This window comes from Neofelis nebulosa, chromosome 3 (genome assembly GCF_028018385.1).
Source record: "Neofelis nebulosa isolate mNeoNeb1 chromosome 3, mNeoNeb1.pri, whole genome shotgun sequence".
Taxonomy (NCBI): domain Eukaryota; kingdom Metazoa; phylum Chordata; class Mammalia; order Carnivora; family Felidae; genus Neofelis; species Neofelis nebulosa.
This window is the reverse complement of record NC_080784.1, coordinates 190,952,310-190,974,897: the sequence shown is the minus strand read 5'-3', so window position 1 is coordinate 190,974,897 and position 22,588 is coordinate 190,952,310. Positions and strand designations below refer to the sequence as shown.

Genomic DNA, 22,588 nt, shown 5'->3' with positions numbered 1-22,588 from the left:
TATGAGGATTTTCATTGTTTTTTTTCCTACTGTGGCTTGAAGTGAAGAAATTACACATGTAGGTTAGTCAAGATATCATGACTGAGAAATCCTTTGAAATTTCATTAATTTTTTAATTCAGACAAAATCTAGTTTTTGACTTTCCATTGTCAGTATTAGTAAGAATAATATCTAATTACTCATTCAGATTTATTGTTTCACGTTTATTGCCTTCATAATGAAATTCCCATATAAAAGTCTAGACTAGATTAAGCTGATAATACAGATGAGAGTATCCAATTCTATTATTAATGATGAAGGAGTTTATAGTTTATAAATCATAAACATTTTAAGATGTTTTGAGTTTAGATAAGTAGCAAGAAGTTTGTCTGACTTCAGAATTCATGAAATGTGTGAAATATAAGACTAGCATGTATATGTTAAACATAGAGATAGAAAGGGATTGAAGGGCCAAGAGGTAGCAAATATTCCTGAGGCATCTGAGTACCAACCTTACTTTATTACTGTACACAAGATATAAGAGGCACTAACTATTCAAGATACGCTCAATATACACAAATACTTAACATTCATGAGGTCTTACTTCCATTCTGGTCCCATGTGTATTCTGCTCAAAAAACACAAAACCTATGGCCTTTGAACAGGCCAATGGTCACACTGTACCTGTGATCAGGTGTACTTGTCCCTATGTCCCTAGTTGAGCAAGGTCAGGTCATTGGCCCAGGGTACCTTTTGTTTAAGAGGCTTCATGCTCAAAACTCAACGGAGGGGAGGAAAGTGAGGCAGTGAGAAAGGACGTATGGATATTGAGCGCCCCCTCCAGGATTCAGTTGGTACTTCAACCCCATTTGGACCCCATCCTAAATTTGTTAATTTACCTCATTCCTTTCCCCTTGCTTCTCACTGTGTTTTAATTGCTTTAACAAACCATTTGATATGAGCACCTTAATCTGGTCTGTGGGCCTTCTTTCTTGGATAGCCTGCCTGGAAGTTTAGGGGCCCCTTAATGCACCAGGTCCTGTTCTGCACGATACAGGTCATTGCACAGCCTATGTAATTTTAAAATTGTCTCCATATGGACCATATTATATTGGAGGGGGAAGGTCACAGGTCAAATATTCTAGCATGGCTTGAATGTATTTTCTTCCTATCTGATTCCAACCACAGTCTTTATCCGATTTACAGTATTTATTTAAATGTCATTAGGAAACTGGGGTATAATTCTTAGGTGATTTGTTTCCACCTTGAAGATGCACCAAAAACTAATCCTTTTCATTGCCCATTTTTTACTAGAATATTTCACCACCACCACATAAAATATTTTAGATTTCCTGAAAAAGCTATTTTCAAATTAATAAATTCAATTGTTTAACATTTGGACGTTAAAAAAAAGCGGAGGGTGGTGTTGGTGAGGCATCCCTTACCTCTTTAGTGATGTAGCCATCTTTATTTATGTCATACAAATTAAATGCCCAGTTGAGTTTTTCTTGTACTGTCCCCCGGAGCAAAATGGAAAGACCCTTGATGAAATCCTAGAAAGAAAAGTATAATTTGATACAACATTTCTAAAAAAAAAAAAATACAACACAAAGGGTGAGACAAGTCTCTCTGAAATGATGGAAGCAAGGGTTATAACCCTCGATTTTGAACAATTAGTAAGGTAATGTGTTCTTGGACGTCTGTTTCTCAGAGTTCTTTGTGGGCATAAGCCACTCCATACCTTTAACATTTTCATCTTTGAATTGGAAGCTGTGACTTAAATCAACTGTGGAACTGAAAATTGTATGAGGGCAGACACCCAAATGACAGGATGCATGCTCTAAGTTGTATTGGGTTTTTTTTTAATTTTTTTAAATGTTTATTTATTTTTGAGAGAGAGAGAGACAGAGTATGGGGGGGGGGGTGCGGGAAGAGAGAGAGGAAGACAGAATCCAAAGCAGGCTCCAGGCAGCCTCTGAGATGTCAGCACAGAGCCTGACACGGGGCTCAAACTCCCAAACCATGAGATCATGACCTGAGCCAAAGTCGGAGGCTTACCTGACTGAGCCACCCAGGCGCCCCAGGTTGTATTTTTTTTTTTTTTTTTACCACAATTGCACACAATTCTTCTACTGCAAAAAATCTAGTAACACTGTATCTTATTAAATACAAGCACGAGCACATACCTAGCACATTTCACATGACAAAGATCTGCTAACAAGAAATATGGTCTGTCTTAAAGATATGGGCCAACTTCCTTAGAAATCAAGTTATAACACACATGTGGGCAGTGGGTTAGAGCATGGAGCTGGAAGCCAGATGACCTGAACTCAAATTCCAGTTATGTCACTTGAGAGCTTTGCGTCCTCTGACAATTTAATATCCTTTTGCATCAATTTTTATATATGGAGGATGGAGTATCCACTTCCTAAAGTTTTGGTGAGGATTATGAGAGTTAAGCTATTTGGAACAGTGTCTAGTAAGGGCATTGGTTGTGTTTGTCAACCAGTTGGAGCCCTTAACCAGTATCACAGTGAGGCTAGTGTGACTGCATTGCAGACGAACATATTTGCTGTCATGTGAAGCAAAGCTAACATTGCAATGTGCTAATTCTGAGCTCACACAGATTTGATAATCCATTGTTAGGTAGGGACAAAAGAGCAGAAGGGACATGCAGAAGTGGCTTTCTGGGTGAATTTCCTTTTTTCTCTGCATTTCCATATTCCATCATTTTATAGCTGTTTTCTTGTCTCAGTTTCTTAATGATAATTTTAATTTCTTTACTTTTAAATGTAGGTAATATTCACATAGTTCAAAATTTAAAAACATGTAAGATGTTTGATAAAAAAAAAAAATCTTTCTCCCATTCCTGGACCCAGCCACCCTTTTTCTTTCTCCATAAGCAGGTGGCATTAGTAGCTTCTTGAATTTACTTACAAGGAGTTTTGTGCGGATACAAGTATAAGGCATATTTGCTTATATATATTCCACCTCCCTTTACACAAATAGTCTGACAGGATATTCTGTACTTTTTTTTTTCCACCTAACAATCTTAGAAATAATTCCAATCTTTTTCACATTCATAGTATGTATGAATGTAACACAGTTTACTAGTCTTCCATTGAGGACTATTTAAAGATTTCCAGTTTTATTAAAAACAGTGTTACAAAGAGTGACCTCATGTATACATAATTCATACTTGAACAAATATATCTGTAGAATAAATGCGTAGATGTGGAATTTTTGTTTAAAGGATTTAAACATTTGTAAATTTTAGAGTTACTTCCAAATTGCACTCAAATTACCCTCTCAAACTCTATGAATAAGAATATTTTTTATGTATAAGAATATTATAGTTTGCCAACACTATATGGCATCGAACTTTGATGGCTTTCAATTTTATAGAAAACTATTTCTCAGATTACTTACATTTGTATCCTATTATAAAGAAATTTGAACATTTTTTTTCAAATGTCTTGATTTATAGAAATTCTTGCTTCACATATTACTGAAATTATCCCTTATCTGGGATGTGTCTTCAAGTATTGTTTCCCAGGTTTGCTATTTCTTTTTATTTTTCTCATTTTGAATTTTGCAAAGCAGGAAACTTTTTATTTGTATATTCTAGAATCTGTCACTCTTTTAGGTTTTTGCTTTATGTCATATTGAAAGGCCTTCCCCATTTGAAGTTATAGAAAGATACTCTCATGCCTTTTTCTAAGTACTTCTAAAATTTACTTGTTTACATTTAAACCCTTATTCCACTTGGAATGTATCCAATATTTTTAGGTAGTCATCTTTTTTCACACTTATTATTTGTGACCCACTGATATGAGATGCAAGGGTTATCATATCCTTACATCTTTTATGATTTGTTTGTATTTCTGAAATTACTATTTTATTTTATTAGTAAACTTGTTTATATATACACCTCTACTACATCAGTTCAATTATGAAAGCATTTTAGTAATTTTAACAGATGTTAGGGCAGTTTTCTCCTAATCAGTCTTCTTTTTCAGCTGTTTTCTCTATTTTTTGTTTGTTTGTCTTAATATTCCACAAGATCTTTTGAATAACCTTTTGGGGAATTTGTAGGCTTTGAGGTATATTTACAGATAAGCTTTGGCAGAATTGACATACAGCTGCATGTTGATGGGTCTTCCTAATTAAGACTGTGAAAGACCTTTCTCTTGTCTGGGTCAGTTTTGTCACTGAACATTATCAGTGTTCTGCTACTGCTATAACAGATTACCACAACTCCAGCGACTCAAAATAATACATGTTTATTATCTTGCAGTTCTGAAGATCAGGAGTCTGAAATGGTTTCACTGGCCTGGAACCAATATGGCGGAGCACACCTTGGGGATGTGGAGGGACAGTTTGTTCCCTGGCCTTTTTTAGCATCTAGAAGCCACCTGCATTGCTTGGCTTGTGGCCCCTTCCTCCACCTTCAGAGCACATCAGTCCAGTCTCTGCTCCTTTTGTCATATCTTTCCTTTCTTACCCTGATCTTCATATTCCCTCTTAGAAGGGCCCTTGTGATTATATTAGACCCACTTAGATAATCCAGGATGATTTCCCCATCTCAAGATCCTTCATCACACCTGCAAAGCTCCTTCCACCATGTAAGGTAACATATTCACAAGTTCCAGGAATTAGGGTGTAGACATTGTTCATGGACCATTATCTAGCACACTAAACTCTGGTATGTTTTAGGCCTTTTTGTTTTTTCCAAATTGTTCTTTCATATTTCTTAGTCATAGTTATTTCTAGGTATTTTAATCCTTCTGTTGCTGTTATAAGTGAGGTATTTTATTCTAGTACAGATTCTAAATTAGATTTGTTTGTACATATGACAGCTATTGATTTCTGTATAATAATTGTTTATGCTGCCAACCAGCTTAGTGTTTCTATTGTATATGATAGTTTTTCAATTGATTCTCCTGGGTTTTTCATGGGTACAATCATATTAGCGGCAAATGGAATTAACTTTACCTCTTCTTTCTAATTTTTACATTTTTAATTACCTCCTTTTTTCTAACTGTATTGAACAATATATCTGGAATAATATTATATAACAACAGTAATAGCCATCCTTATTTTGTTACTCAATTTCATAAGACTATTTCTAGCGTTTTCTCCTTTAAGCATGTTACTGGCTTAGTCATGCCAAGGAGGTAGACAATTTCCATTTTATTAAAAAAAATTATCAAGAATAACCATTGACTCTCTTGCAAACCTGGAAAAGTTGATCTTCAACTTCCTATGGAATTGCAAAGGGCCCCAGGTAGCCAAAACAATGTGGAAAAGGATAAAGTTACAGAGCTCAAACTCCAATTTCAAAACTCACTACAAATCTACAGTACAGTGTAGCACTGGTGTAGCATATATATATATATATATATATATATATATATATATGAGAATATATGCATATATAATTGAGAATCTGGAAATAAGCACCTATGGCCATTGATTTTCAACAAAGGTGCCAGGAGCAAGCTGTGGGGCGAGAATAGTGTCTTCAACAATTGATGCTGTGTGAACCAGCATACTGTACTCTATTTCACATCTTTATTCAGGGTACAAATTTAAAGTGAGAAAATAAAAGAGAACTCAGGAGAAAGCCACAAAGAATTGCAATATTCAGCAGGCAGAGAGAAGAGAAGCTGTCAAGGGATCTGGAAAGTAAGCTAAATAAAACTGCTGAAGAAGTATGAGAGGTTAAGTGAAGAATGCATTTTCCTTGGAAAGGATGGTTAATCATGATACTATGATGCTGCTGGCAATGAAAAGTGTTCACTGGATCAGCAGCATGGAGGTCACTAATGACCGATGGGAGAACTTTCTGTTGGAATAGAGGAAGCAAACAATGATGGAGATTGTGTGTAGAAAACTCACAACTCTTGGGTGGCCATGACAATAGAGGGACAAGGGCTAGTATAAATGAACAGGAGTATGGGATCACAGGACAGATTTTGGAAGGTGAGCATTTTGATTACTGGAGGGAAGTATTTATGAAGAGAAAATTCCTAAAGATGTGTGTGAGGGAGAGGGGGGAGCATGAGAAATGGACTGATCCTTCTGAGAAGAGGGGAGAGATCCAAGTGCAGGTAGAGGGTCCGAGCTCTGGAGGGAGGAGGTACATTTCTTCAGTTGACATGGAAGAAGGAGAACAGGCTGTGGATGCCAGCAGCTGATAAGAGCAGGAAGATGGGTAGTGAGTCCCCACATGACAGCTTTAGTGGATGTCATCTGCTTGGGATTGAATGACATGGCAGAAAGGGTTGGATTTCCTCAGACCAGCTGTTTGAGGAAAGGAGGAGGCAGCCACACTACTAGACAATAAGGTGACTCGTGCAAACTACAAGAAGGTGGACATTGCTCAGGACACTTCCTTGCTATCTCCTGGAAAGTTGTAATTTATATAGACCTGTAATATACAACACACTATGGTTAAGAGGTAATGTGAAATACACAACTTGCAAGCTATAAGATTTGGCATTTGGGAAGGTACAAAATAGTCACTGCCAAGCATGAGAAGGTAGGCTCATCAGAGAGAGATTGCTGGACAGGTTTAAAAGGCCAGATGAGGTTGATGGTTGTCAATACAAATCTTACCTGTTGTTTCAAATCACAAAGTAATAGTTATATGCCCTTAGTTGAAAAGGGGGCTGGATACAAGGTCTTGGAAAACATGCTTAGAGCATTGTTCTCAAAATTTAGTTTGCTACAAAATCACCTGGAGGGCTTGCTAAAACACAGATTGCTGGGCCCCACCCTCTGTTTTTCTGATTTATTGGGGTGCAAGAATATATATTTCTTTAAAAAATTTTTTTTAAATGTTTATATTCATTTTTGAGAGACAGAGAAAGACAGAGTGCTAGCAGGCGAGGGGCAGAGAGAGAGAGAGGGAGACACAGAATCTGAAGCAGGCTTCAGGCTCCAGGCTGTCAGCACAGAGTCAGACGCGGGGTTCTAACCCATGAACCGTGAGATCATGACCTGAGCGGAAGTCGGACGCTTAACTAAGCCACCCAAGCGCCCCAAGAATATATATTCCTAACAAACTCCAAGGGGTGCTGATCCTGCTGGTCCAGGAACCACACTTTGAGAAACACTGGCCTACAGAAATCAGTGGCATTGGCCCTATCACCAAACAGAGCAGACCAGAGCAACAGTGAAAGCACTTTTAAGGTCACATGTGGACTTCTGTTGTTTGTGTTCCTGGTAAGACCCTAATTTCCATTTGGTGCTCCATCCAATTCCGCATTAGTACTCTCCACCTCCGGCTCTAGTGATGGAGCTATGACCTGGGCAGAGTCAGAAGGCACAGAAGCCCTTTGGTCAAGGCAGTGGGATCTGTGGGTGGCAGGCAAATGAACCCGGTCCACATCTGCTCGACATGAACAAGCCTGGAGCCAAGGAGCTGTTGGCATCTTCTTGTGATGACAAGAGAGCGCACCCTCAGTTGTAGCCAGCCCTATCTCTGGATTCTTTGTTTCTTTGAGCCAAAAAAGTCATCATATTGTTTTTGCTAGTGTGTGATTTTCTATTATTTGCCAACAAAAATATCCTGATTCATAGGCTGACACCTGATTTACATCTTCTTTTTAAGTACTGTGTATCCCCAAACTACTTACATTGAAAGATGGCTGTGGACCTTGAGCACTTTTCTACCATCTTGCAAGAGAATATCAATAAACAGTCATTTCAAACAGGAATGATTCCTTATTTGTGGCAAAGGAAAATGAGAAACTCAATGAGTCTTAATGTGGGTTTTGCTCCATGCTTTTCTGAATGGTAATTGAAATCTGCCGAGCAGGAGTCACACGGCTTAAAAAAAAAAAACAACTCTCAGAGTACTTTGCATAATTACCTTTTATCTGTGAAAGACGGTTGCATCTGTTCCCTAATGCAGGAAAATGATACTGAATTCTGTTTTCCATTCTTTTAGGATCAAAGCAAAAGAAGGAAGAAGGGCATAAAGATTTGACTCCATAATATCCCAGTCTTGTTCAGTAGTAAGCTTTTAGGTGTCTATCCAATTTTTGCTTAGTACATTAATTTTTTACTATGACAGGGACACTAGTCTTCCTCTGTTGGAGGAGGTCATCAAAGGATGCAAACACCAGTTGACCCATGAGCTGGCCTGGGCAATCCGAGGCTCTCACCCCTCCCCTGTCCTTGTGATAGATGGTCTGTCCACCATTTCTGGACAAGGAACCACTTCAAATATGCAGCCTTGAGAAGGTAAGATCTTATTGAGACCATCTGGACTGTATATGTGACTGAATCCAATTAAGGTCTCCATAAAAATTGTTGAGATTCTGGTGGCCAGTACAGAGATTTACTTGTCTTGTGTTTGCCCAAGACAAGCCTCACAGGTAAGTTCCTTGCTTATCACACCTGCCACCTACCATTCTAGGGTAGCCTGCCTCTTTCCTCAGTCTCTCCTTGTTCTCTGAGTACAGGGGGCCGGTTTGGAATTTCACCAGAGGAACTACTGAGGTTGCAAACCAACATCCTGCCCCTCCTGCCTGGTGCCCAAAGAGCATCATGGCTTATAATCATGCATGTGGGGGTATTTGCAACAAACAGTCCTGTTTATAGTTGGGAAAACAACATTAAATGATGTACGACAGGTTTAAAATGTTAACTAGTCAGTGACAGATCCAATATGGAAAATCATACATGTCTTTGGTATATTTCCTATTTTATGCTTGCTTTTATATTTTCATGAAAATTTTAAAGGTTATTTATCTTCTATAGTATAACTTCTCTTGATTGGGGTTAAACTTCCACAGTAGTTGAGCTACTTTTTAAAATATTAAAAGGGACAAAATTTCAAGTATTACATAAAGTTTGTGTTTGTTTGGAACTAATAAAAGGTATCAATATGTCTAAAAAATAACAAGTAAATTTTCCAAGATTTGTGGTCTGATTTTATCTCACAGAAGGGATAATACACTTACCTTGTTTGATATACAATATTGTGTATTTAGGTAATTTAATATTTTCAAAGGTGATGATAGACACATTCAATTAAGTTAGAAGAAAGTTCTTTGGTATGGTCTCATTAAAGGCCATTAACACATTTTTAACCAAAAATAATAAATATAAATATATAACAAATGTATACATAAATATAAGGCCTGATTTGTGTAACAAATTACAGAAAACTGTTCTGAGGAAAATTGTGATCACCACATAATCCTATCACCTATTCAAAATGAACATTTCCATTTTTTGATGCACCCCTTAGCAGATATGGTCATATGGTGTGCATATAATTCTGTATGCCTCACTTAAAATTACAAGGGTTTTCCCACATCACTGAAAATTCATTGTGACATCATTTAAATAGCTACATATTAGATGGAACCATATGAAATTGCTGATAATTTTTGTTGTATTTTTCAAGAATAATAATTTCATATGGTTTAATCTAATAATACTATTACAGTGGCTTTTGAACATTTTGGACCCCAAATCACAATAATTGTATTTTAAATTTTTTTTTTTTTCAACGTTTTTTATTTATTTTTGCGACAGAGAGAGACAGAGCATGAACGGGGGAGGGGCAGAGAGAGAGGGAGATACAGAATCGGAAACAGGCTCCAGGCTCCGAGCCATCAGCCCAGAGCCTGACGCGGGGCTTGAACTCACGGACCGTGAGATCGTGACCTGGCTGAAGTCGGACGCTCAACCGACTGCGCCACCCAGGCGCCCCACAATAATTGTATTTTAAATGGCAACCTAGTACACACACACACACACACACACACACCAGAAAGTAATTATTTCCATTTCTCTTCTATTAATTTTTTAAATGCTCATGATATTAATCTCTAAATTAATTTTACCACCTACTAATGATTGCAATCTGGAGTTTGAAACACTGCTTTGTCATATGGATATGTTGTAATTTACTTACCCATACTTTCTATTGTTGGCTATGTAAATTAATTAATTTTTTCTCTATTATAAATGATGCTATGTAAGCATTGTTCTGTAACTATTTCCCATCATTCTCACGTATTTCCTTAGGAAAGGAGTAGAAGTCCTGGGTCCTGGGAACACTGAAATTCAATAGTAATAATGACTACAGTTTATTGATGTGTACGGGATATCATGTTAGGAAATTTCTGTGCATTATTTCATGTCAGCCTCATGCAACCATAAGGAGTAGGTATTGTCTTTAAATTAGAGACAGAGACTCAGAGAAAACAAGTGACCGAGCCAAGGCATACAGCCAGTGAGCAGGGAGCTGAAAATCAAACCCAGAACTCTGACTCAACGCCCAGGCCTCATTTGGACTAGAACTGAAGCAACGGGCTGTGTTTATACAGAACAGTATGATATAAACATATGTCATATCTCTTGGTATTATATGATATAATTGTGGGGTGATGTGAAATAGTGACTCATACGGATTGCAATTCAATTGCTTACTAATAACATTTGTAGAACATTTGGAGGTGCCAGGAATTCATAATTCTTGCTATAAAATTGCTGCATAAATGAATTAGAAAATAGCCTCAGCTTCTTTTTTAAAACAAGTGTGTCAGGATACAAATACATGTGTGTGACTATGAGCGGCTCTAAGAAGATCAGCTAAGAAGCCCAAGAGTGACATGTCCAGGAGTCCAGAAGCCCAAGAGTGACGGAAACAGACTGAGAGAGGTCAATTCTCAGAGACTGAGACTAGTCTCAGAGACTAGATGTCAACTGGGGTCACCAACATTAACTGACTGTTCTTTTTAGATGAGAAGAGATTTCTGGAGCTTCCATAGTGGTTGGAGCGTTAAAGTTAGAGGTAAATTCAGGACTGGGGCAGGAAAGATGTAAGATGAGCCCAGAGCATCTCGTAGTGCCAGAAAATAAGGACTTGATGGAAGAAACAAGAAAGAAAAACAATCACAATGATGGGAGTATGTCGAAGGGACACAGGAGTCAACTGAAAAAGCTCCCAGTTGCCAAACTGTAACAACTTGAGCAAGAAAGTAAATAGGGTTACACTGGATTATAACTCAAAATCCAAAATAAATATCCAAGATACAAAATAAATATTCCATATTGGTATAAGTGACTTATTGAATAAATTCATAAAAGGAGAAGAAGAGATAAATATCTCATGAAGAATTCCAAGTAAATTATGTAGAAATTCTATCCTCAAGGAAGTGGAGCATAACCCCCCATCCTAAAATATGGGCTGCGCATAATAACTTTCTTCCAGAGTATGGCTTGGAAAGAGGGAAAAAAGAGTAACTTTAGGGTTGCCTGGGTGGCTCAGTTGGTTTAATGTCTGACTTGACTTCAGCTCAGGTCTTCCCTGCATCTGGCTCCAAGCTGATAGGGAGCAGCCTGCATGGGATTCTCTCCCTTTCCCTTTGCCCCTCCCCTCCCCTCCCTCAAAATAAATAAAGAAACTTAAAAAAGAAAGAGTAACTTTACAGTAGGGAATGACCAGCCCTCCTTCAACCAGGTGGTCAAGGTGGAAGTCAACAGCCATAACTCATGTCGATACCAGGCACTCTTGCTTTTACGTGATAAAGTATGGCACTTTACTTCTGTGGACTTTTTGCCCAGAACAGACATCCCCAGTCTAATTATGAGAAAAAACATCAAGGAAATCTGATACTCTACAAAACACCTGACGCCTACTCCTCAAAACTGTCAAGATGATCAAAAACAAGAACTGTCTGAGGAACTGTCACATCCAAGAGAAGCCTAAGGAGACATAGTGGCTAAATGTAATATGGTGTTCTACATAGAATAGTGGAACAAGAAAAGGGCATTAGGTAAAAACTACAGTCATCTGAAGAGAGCACGGACTTTAGTTAATAATGCATCAATATTAGATAATTGTAGCAAGTATACCATTTTAATGTATGACACTAATGATAGGAGAAACTGGGTGTGAGGTATATGAGAACTCTCTGTACTTTCTTTGCAATTTTTCTGTAAATGTAAACTGGTCTAAAATAAGAAAGTTTATTTAAAGAATGAATTTTAAGAACGAGACCTGACCTCTAGTCTGTCAGATAGAGATATTTATTGTATGCATTTCTTGCCTGTCTTATAAGCATCTTCTGTTACCCCAGGTTTCATTAAACATTATAGCCTGTGCTATGAGGGGTTTAAGGGACACGCCCTTGGGGCCCACAGGGAGTGGTAAGCAAATACATGAAGAGCTGGGTACCCCATAGAAAGCCTAGGCAAGACTAAAGGGAAAGAGCAGGCCAGAATGATGGGTGACCAGCAAAAGTTAGGACACATGCAGCCTGGTCACATTCCCTGGGAATCAACAAAAAGGTTGCCGAGGTCAAAGGTGCCCAGGTCAAAGGTATGGGTGGACCCTCACAATGAGAATGGTTGGATTTTTTTTATTACTGTGCAATATCGATGTTTATTTTAATCCTTTATATCTCGTAACTTGCATTCTTGCAAGTGCCTGCAAGGTAGACACTACAGAATGAAGGTAAAGGCTCACTGTTATTATCCGGTAACAAAGATTATTGATAAAACCTGTTTATCTTCTGCCTTCTTATTCTTGTCCAAATGTACTATCTCTGTGATAGTCACATGCTTGTCTTAGCCACTTCAGTACACACAAAGATAGTATTCACTGTCAGTCATGTCATCTTTAAATATAAAGAAAAATACCATTGATTGATTGATTGATTGATTTAAATAATTTATTGTCAAGTTAGCTAACATACAGTGTATACAGTGTAGTCTGGCTTTGGGAATAGATTCCCGTGATTCATCCCTTACATACACCCAGTGCTCATCCCAACAAGTGCCCTCCTCAGTGCCCATCACCCATTTTTCCTGCCCCTCCCCCATCAGCCCTCAGTTTGTTCTCTGTATTTAAGAGTCTCTTATGGTTTGCCTCCCTGTCTGTAACTCATTTTTCTTTCCTTTCCTCTATGGTCTTCTGTTAAGTTTCTCAGATTCCACATATGGGTGAAAACATATGATATCTGTCTTTGTCTGACTGACTCATTTCATTTAGCAGAAGACCATCCAGTTCCATCCACATTGTTGCCAATGTCAAGATTGCATTCTTTTGTGAAGAAATGGGCAGAAGACACGAATAGACACTTTTCCAAAGAAGACATCTAGATGGCTAACAGACACATGAAAAGATGCTCAATATCGCTCATCATCAGGGAAATACAAATCAAAACCACACTGAGATACTACCTCGCACTGGTCTGAGTGGCTAAAATTAACAACTCAGGAAAAAACAGATGTTAGCGAGGATATGGAGAAAGGGGAACACTCTTGCACTGTTGGTGGGAACGCAAACTAGTGCAGCCATTATGGAAAATAGTGTGAAGATTTTTCAAAACATTAAAAATAGAATTACCGTAGTACCCAGCAATGGCACTACTAGGAATTTATCCAAAAGATACAAGATTGAGGATTTATAGGGTACATGTCCCCCAATGTTTATAGAAGTGCTGTCAACAATAGCCAAGTTGTGGAAAGAGCCTAAATGCCCATCAACTGATGAATGGATAAAGAAGATGTGGTGTGTACACACACACACACACACACAGGAATGCTACTTGGCAATGAAAAAGAACAGTTGGATTCTATGAAAATGGGAGAGTATAAGCACCATGAAGACAAAAATTCATGTCTTCTGTTCATTGTTGTGTCTCCAGCACCCTGAAGAGTGTTCGGCACATAGTAATGCTCAATAAATATTTGTTAAATGAATAAATGAAATGAGAAAACTTCTGAAGCCACCTTTCCCTCCCCTTCTAATAGCTCCCTGGAATGGGCAATAGACAAGAACAGAATTATGTGTACAGGTTGTGCAAGTGTGTGTGTATGTGTTGAGAGATGAAGGATAAAACCTTAATAAATGTGATGAAATCAGAATAATATACCTCTTGGTAACACTGCCTACATAATTCTCACTGACATCTGACATCTCAAAAGAGCCTAGCTATTTAATTTTGACAAAATGACTCATCCCAGAATGAAAGTTTTCCTATAACCATAAATGATATATTGGGAAAAAGATTTTTTTCTCATCACCGTGAATGACAAAGAGATTACTTTTTAGGTTTATAATGTCTACGGAAGGTGTCACTAACATTTTATTCAGTATGAATTGGATTGTCAGTGAATGATATTTTCTTGAAGTTTTGAACTGTGTCTCTGATGTCAAATCATCAGTCACCTGCAGGAAGCTATTCCAGAATTGTTCCAAAGGAAACATATCCTTTAACCCAGCCTCAATAATTCAAGTAAACTTGCCATTTGGGACATGCTCAGAGGATTGCACTGCCCTGATGGTGATAATGTTCGATAGAAGGTAATTATTGAAATGGTGGTAAAGACTCGGGGTTGATTGTGTAGTCAACAATTGTGTCAGTAATCAATGATTTTTGTGAATGGGGTGAATTGACTGGTAATTGTAAAAGTTGGTGATAATATTCAGTAATCAGATCATAAAATGCGACCTTAGATGTCATCCAGCAGACATTCTGGCTCAGTACCTCAAGAGAAGGTAGTCTATTATAATTGTTAAGAATGGGGGTTGGAGAACTATGGCCCAGGAGGTCAAATAGGCTTACCACCTGATTTTGTAAAAAAAGTTTTATTGGAACATAGCTATGCCCATTTATGTAGGACTTTTCTATGTCTGCTTTTGTGCTACAACAGCAGACTTGAGTAAATACAATAGAGACTGTATGGCCTGCAAAGCCAAAGTATTTACTATCTGGCCTTTTACAAAGGGCCTGATCCCTGGTTGAAACCATAGGTTTTAGAGACTTAGGCAGATCTACGGTCCAATCTAGGTCCTGCCATTTAGGAACTGAATGAATTTGGACAAGTCACTTAACGTCTTTGAGTTTGGGTTTTCTCATCTCTACCATGTGGTCAGTAATACTGGCCCTTTATTTTTCACCTGCAATTCATCTCCTCCCTCCAAAAAACTTTTTTTATAAACTAAAAAAGAAAAAATAATTATTGTAAAGACAGAGGGAGGTGGTAAATTTTGGTGCCAAAATTCATTTGGTGACAAAACTTGAAGTGAACTGACATAAAACTATTTCTAATCTATTTCTAATTATCTACCTATCATCGAAAAATCTATGTACCTATCACCTAATCAGTCTATATCATATTAAGCAGAGGACTCGAACAGATATATCAGTACCTCCAAATCTCAGTGGCTTAGCACCTTATCATCTCACTTGTCACTCACACACAGTGAAATAAAGAGGAGAGGGGGCTCTGTTCCATGCAGTCATTCTGAGAACTGAGCTCCTTCCCCTTTGTTGCAAAGCCAACTGAAATATGTGACCTCATAGTCCCCACAGATGGGAAAAGAGGAAGGCGATGTGGTCACTTCCACCCATATCCCATTGATAAAATCTCAGTCATGGCTCCACCTACTTGGAGGACAGCCTGGGATTATGGCCTACTGGTGTGATCAGAAGCACATGGACATTGGTCATCAGTAGCAGTCTCTGCTATGTTTATCATTTATCATATTTTCGCTGCACAAACATTACACATTTGATTATAACACCCTGCAGACCCTGCTGGAGACATTAAATAATATGGAACAGTATATGCCTGGCATTACCTGACTAAATCTGAAAGGCTCCGAATGATAAAACTCAGCTGGCTTTGAGGATTTCAGATGACGGACTGGAGATCTACATGACACCTCTCTGCTAGGACAGCATAGTTGCTAAGAGATGCATTCTGGGACCAAACTGCCTTGATTTTGAATCCTGGCTCTCCTACTTTCTAGCTGTGTGACCCTGGGCAGGCTGCTTAACTTCTCTGTTCATCCCTTTCCTCATATGCTAAAAAAGGAGATAATAATAATAATATCTATGAAAATGAAGTTAGTATATGTAACACAGCCAGCACAGTTGCCTGACTTATATAAGCTCAAATGAGTTCTAAGCAAGAGTCAATTATTATTACTATATGCAGCTATTATTATTGTTAATGCCATTTTTAAATAGTATAGTAACTGACACACGGTAAGTGCTTATCATATAATTAGCAGTGGAACGATCTTTCGTAGCATCAGGGAAAGAACAACTGTCTACCTTTGACTGAATATTTGATTGAATATGTTCAATGACATGATTATGGTTTAACAAGATGACCAGTGTAATTATTAATTAATTGGCTTTGTTAGAAAAATTTCCTGTGTAATAACTGCTATGGCTAACATCTAATAAATATAGAGCATGAATTTGGTGCCAGGCACTAAGCCAAGCCCTTTACTGACATTATTACTTTTTCATGTTCATACTCCCCTATAAAGTAGCTTTGCTTGCTGATATTTGACAGAGATGAACACTAAGGCCTACAGAGTTTATTTTACTTATTTATTTATTTTAAAAATATTTATTTATCTTGAAAGAGAGAGGGAGAGAGAGAGAGAGCACAAGCGGGGAATGGGTAGAGAAAGAAGGAGACAGAGAATCCCAGCTGCACGCTGTCAGCACAGAGCCAGATGAGGGGCTCAAACTCACAAACCTTGAGACCATGACCTGAGCTGAAGCCGAGAGTTGGACATGTAACCAACTGAGCCACCCAGGTGCCCCAAGGCCCAGAGAGTTTAAACACTCAGCCTGGGATCTCACAGCCACTGAATGGCAAAAAGAGGATTGGACCAATTCACAGCTAGGTCCAGATGCTATCCCCTTCCCACATCTTATTCACTCTGTCCTTTGGGTTTAAGCAAATTCAGTAGAAAACTTCTTTTCTCTTTATTACAGAATCAAAATGGTCTCTGCTATGCCTCCCAGAATGCCACTGCTACTCAAAATACATTCATAGCTGAATCATTTCTGTGGTCTAGAGACTTTCCAGGCAGCTGATCAATTGAAGAAAAATAATTACAATAGCCTGGTGTTAAATTTGATTTTGGTTTAACATTTATTAATTCAGCCATTAGTTTGTTTTTAAAGGAAAAGACATATTACCAACACACTTATAATATATATTCATTACAACTAATTTCCAAATTATAATCAACATTCATCACAATTACCAGCATTTTACATAAATATTATAATAGCAATGTTGTGCACAGTCCCATATCATTAACACCAGACTCAATTTACATGTGAAATTGGATACAACATGCTATAGGTAATTGATTGTACCTTTCTGATATGTAAGTAACTTTGAGTAATGAAATCGTTAGTATTTTTTGCCCTACTCAGTTTTTGCAAACCCATTTTGATTTCATTAGGTGAGTGGGAGCCATTGCCTTCTATATTCTCGCTAAACTAAGGCTGCACCAGAATGAATCTTGTTGGTGAAGTGTCGCAGATGCTAACACGAGATTATCATGGGGTGATCCTAAGCTGCCATCCATGGAAGAAATGTTACAGATGCTGTCCTTGACATTGTCACATGTCTCCCACATGCTCAGCTACTACTGTCTTCTACTCTTCTCTTGGTTGTGATATTTCTTGGTTAAGTTACAATAGATGACATGTTGAGTTTCCTGGCCCAGGGTCTTCATTCTCGGTGCACTCAGTTTAGCACAAGTACCTAGTATATTTGAGGAGGCACTTTGCTCCCCTGAGAACTCTGCCCCTGGCTCCATTGACTGAGTGCTATCTCTGAAGGCGGTGCTTTCTTCTTTCATCCTGATTCCACAAAGTCCCTGCTTCCAGATAGCTGGCGATGCCCACATTGACTTTCCCCCTTCTAAACATGACAGGTTTTGTTGAAATGTAAGTCTACCAATTTTATTTTGGTATCTCTTGAACTCATCTCTTCCTTATCTCCAATGCCTTAATTGTAGTTTGGGTTTACATCAGCTCCAGCCAGGATTCTTGGATTATAGAGCTGTTAAGTGAACTTCTTGTTTCTGGGAACATAGCCCTGATCCCGTAACTTCGCTGCTGAAAATTCCTCAAGGACTCCTCACCTCCCACAAGAGAATCCAGCCTCCTTAGCCTCCTGCCTCTGCCTCCTCATCCAGTTTTCCTTTTTGGGCCTTTTCCTTTGTATTCTAACTTCTAGGTGATTTACAGTTGCTTCCCCTTCATTCCCAGGCCTCTGTCTCTGCCTCTGCCTTACTCCCTGCTTCTTCCCATTCTGAGCCCTTATTCTACTAACCAGCTTGTGCTTGTCCTTTACACCTGATTCATCAAGTCCACAGGCAGGCTTCCTTGACACAGCCTTATCAGTACCTTTCCTTGTTGATTTCATTCATCACCTGCTTTCCTTTAACATGGCACTCACTGAAATTTCTGCTCATATGTAAGATGCACCGCCCTCTACTCCCCAAAAGTGTACCACTCCCAATTACCTTGTTTCTGTTATATATAGTAATGATTTTGCATCCAATTCCAATGTAGGTGTGTGTGTGTGTGTGTGTGTGTGTATAATTTCTCCATACCACCAAACAATTCTTTAACACCAGCTGGTTGTCCTACTACTTAACTCAATTCTGACCCTTTCTACTTGGAGATATAACCAGATCCCACAGGTTAAGGGCTCAGTCCTACAAGACTGACCTCCCCCCAGTTCAGATGCTAAATGCAAGTCCAGGTGTCATCTGTGCTTCTGACTGATGGTGTTTGGAAAAGATAAACCAAACTGACAAACTCATAGCCAGGTTAAGAAAAAAAGAGAAAGACTCAATACAAAAAATAGAAATGAAAGGGGAAACATTACAACGAATGCTACAGAAATGAAAAGAATCATAAGAGACTACTATGAACAGTAGACTGGATGGCCTAGAAAAAAATGGATAAGCTCCTAGAAACATACAACTTGCCAAGACTGAATCATAAGAAATAGAAAGTCTGAACAGACCTATAACAAGGAGATTGATCAGTAATCAAAAATCTCTCAACAAAGAAAAACCCAGGACCAGATGGCTAAACTGGTCAATTCTGCCAGACATTTAAAGAACTAATACCAATCCTTTTCAAACTTTCCAAAAAATTGAAGAAGAAGGAATATATCCAAACTCATTTATGTGGCCAGCAGTACCCTGGAACCAAAACTGGACAAAGATATCACAAGAAAAGAAAACTACAGGCCAATATTCTTGATAAATATACATGCAAAATCATCAACAAATTCTAGCAAACTGAATCTAACAGTATATTAAAAGGATCATACAACATGTCCGAATAATATTTATCCCTTGGATGGAAAGATGGTTGAACATATAAAAGTCAGTTAATGTGATATAACACAGTAACGGAATAAAAAGGAAAATCACATGATCATCTCAATAGATGCAGAAAAAGCATCTGACAAATTTTAACCCTCTTTCATCATAAAAAGAAAAAAAAAAAAACCTCTCAATGAACCAGGAATAGAAGGAAAGTATCTCTACATAATAAATAAATGTATGACAAGCCCAGAGCTAACATAACGCTCAATGATGAAAAACTGAAAGCTTTCCTCCTGAGATCAGGAGCAAAGGAAGGATGTCCAATACTGACACTTCTATTCAGTATAGTATTGGAAGCCCTAGCCACAGAAATTAGGCAAAAAAAAAAAAAAAAAAAAAAGAAAAAAGAAATCGGATGACTTGATATTATATAAAGAAAATCCTAAAGATCACACTAAAAAACTTTTAGAACTAATAAATTCAGTAAAGTTGCAAGATACAAAATCACATACAAAAATAAGTTGTGTTTCTATACACCAACAATTTCTGAGGAGGGAATTAGGAACAATCTCATTTATAAAAGCATCGAAAAGAATCAAAAAGAATATAATAAAAAATAGGAAATAATAGAATAGGCTTAATTTTGTGAAAATATTCATACTACCCAAAGTTATATGCAGATTCAATGCAACGCTATCAAAATACCAAGTGGTACTTTTTACAGAAATAGAAATAAACAATTCATATGGGACCACAAAAGACCATAAATATCCAAATCAATACTAAGAAAGAACAGGGCTGGAGGCATCACAATTCCTGATTTCAAAGTATGTTACAAAGTTAAACTAATGAAAACAGTATGGTACTGGCTCAGAGACAGACATATAGACCAAGGAACAGAATAGGAAGCTTAGAAATACATCCATGGATACACAGTCAACGGATAATTGACAGGGTGCGAAGAATACACAATGGGGAAAGGAAAGCGTAGTTTCTTCAACAAATAGTATTAGGAAAACTGAATATCCACACTGAAAAATGAAATTCCATCCTTACCCAATCCTATACACAATTATCAATTCAAAATGGACTGAGGACTTAAACATAAGACCTGAAACCATAAAACCCATAGAAGTAATAAACACAGTGGAAAGACTTCATGATATTGGTCTTGGCAATGATTTCATGACTATGATTCTAAAAGCACAGGCAAAAAAAGTAAATAAACAAGTGGTATGACATCAAACTAAAAGCTTCTGAGCCTCAAAGGAAACAATCAATGGACTGAAAAAGCGACATACACAATGAGAGAAAATATTTGGAAACCATGTATCTGATAAAGGGTTATCTCCAAAATATATAAGAATCTATTCCTTCATCTCAGTAGTAAGCATCTAACAACCCAGTAAAAAAATGGGCTGAAGATTTGAACATACATTTCTCTGAAGACATACAGATGGCCACCAGGTATGTGAAAGAATGCCTACCATCACCAATCATCAGGGAAATGCGAATAAAAAACACAACGAGATATCACCTCACACCTATCAGGATGGCTATTATCAAACAAATGAAAGACAAGAGGTGTTGATGAGGATGTGGAGAAATCGGAACACTTACACACTCTTGGTGGGAATGCACAGCTGCGAAGCCACTATATGGAAACCAGTATGGTGATTCCTCAAAAAATTAAAAATATAAACGCCATGCGATCCCACTTCTGGGTATTTACCCAAAAGTATTGAAATCAAGATCTTGAAGAGATACTAGAGTCCCATATTCATTGTGGTTCTATTCACGATAGCCAAGATGTGGAAGCAACATACATGTCCATAGATGAATGAATAAAGAAAATGTAGTTTATACATGCAATGAAATGTATTATCCTTAAAAAGAAAAAAAGTCTGTAGTATGCAACAACATGGATGAAACTGGTGTCATGCTGGGTGAAAGAAGCCATCACAGAAAGACAAATATTATATGAATCCACTTATATGAGGTATCTAAAATAGTCAAATTCATAGAATGGAAAAGTGGGATGGTGGTTGGTTGCCAGGGACTAGGACAGGGGGAAATGGGGAGTTACTTGCTGACTGACATAAAGTTTCAGTTAAGCAAAATGAATAAGTTCTAGAGATCTGCTGTACAACATTGTACCTATAGTCAACAATAATGTAATATACTCTTAAAATTTTGTTCAGAGGATAGATCTCACGCTCAATATTTTATAATAATAATAACAATAAATAGAAGTCTCAAAAAGCAAAAAAAGTTATTAAACCACCAAATTCAAAATTTCCCAGGAAATAAGACCAAATTTCTTTCAGTGTGTCTAAAGTCAAATCACATACATATATATACATATATATATATTCACATATACATTATATATATACACACACATATATGTGTGTGTGTGTGTGTGTGTGTGTATATATATATATATATATATATATATAAATATATATGTATGTATATAAAAATTCTAAGACTTACCTCAAAACTCACAGCTCCATTGTGGTCCGTATCAAATGCATTAAACAGAAAATGCGCGTATGTTGTAGAGTCTGAAATGTTGAAAAGGGAGTATCGTTAATGCAGCAAGCACTTCAATATCCTACAGAAGACTGGCCTAGCATGCCCAAGGCTCCTTCTATTTGGAAAAATTTGCTCTGTCTCCTCTACTTGTGCTTTCTTCCCAGCTGCCCACCTTCTTCCAGTAGCGGATTGTGATTTGAGATTCATGGGAGTCAGCGCTCCACAACCCAGGGCATTGATGATACACATTCTCTGTAAGTTTCTGGCTGGAAATGCTCTGAACACATGGGAGTCTTGGGTGTATTCCCGGCACTAAGATGAGTAGGTGGTGTGAGGGCGAAGGGAGATGCGTCTGAAAATTAAGTGCTCGTCAGGGGCTACGTCTACAAGTAAAATAATAAAGATACTAATAGTGAGACGCACGTGAGTTGGTATTTTTAGTGTTGTTATTGTGAATGTGTTCATCAGTTTTACAACTCAGATAAAGACGGGGACTCAGAGAGGTTGAGAAACTCGCCTAACGTCACACAGTCGATTAAGGAGCAACGTGAGACACAACTGAGTCCTTCTGACTGGAAAATCAGGCTAACCCATGGCCAGTGAAGTGGCCTGATGAACCAGGCAGTTTCTGTGGCCACCGTGGGAGTGAGTGGTTCTGAGGGTCCCTGGGCCCTGGGTGGGATTCACAGCTCTGGGACAGTCAGTCCCCCCAGCACCTCACAAGGCTGCCTGACAACTCTGAAGTACTCTGAAATCCAACGTTTCCACTTAGCTTGCTTCTAGGGGGTTTTCCCTCTAATTTTTCCTTCTTCTCCTTCTACTTTTTCTCTGTTGTCTCCCTTCAGAGCTTTCTGCTTTTCGTGGTAAAATTATATTTTTTCTTACTGTTTTCTTTTCTTAGTGCAGTTTTAATTTTTCAGTGCTTCT

General features: G+C 37.9%; 1 protein-coding gene across 3 annotated transcripts in view; it reads right to left on the bottom strand.

Annotated features, from left to right (window-relative positions):
- The window catches only part of KCNIP4 (potassium voltage-gated channel interacting protein 4), a 543,363-nt gene that overhangs the window by 4,727 nt on the left and 516,048 nt on the right, over positions 1 to 22,588 (bottom strand). For all 3 annotated transcript variants that reach the window (XM_058722968.1, XM_058722967.1, XM_058722966.1), the window contains exons 4-5: positions 21,620 to 21,690; positions 1,425 to 1,532 (exon numbers count right to left, since the gene is read on the bottom strand). In XM_058722968.1, the coding sequence (XP_058578951.1) occupies positions 1,425 to 1,532; positions 21,620 to 21,690 (179 nt within the window). The remainder of the gene's footprint in view (positions 1 to 1,424; positions 1,533 to 21,619; positions 21,691 to 22,588) is intronic.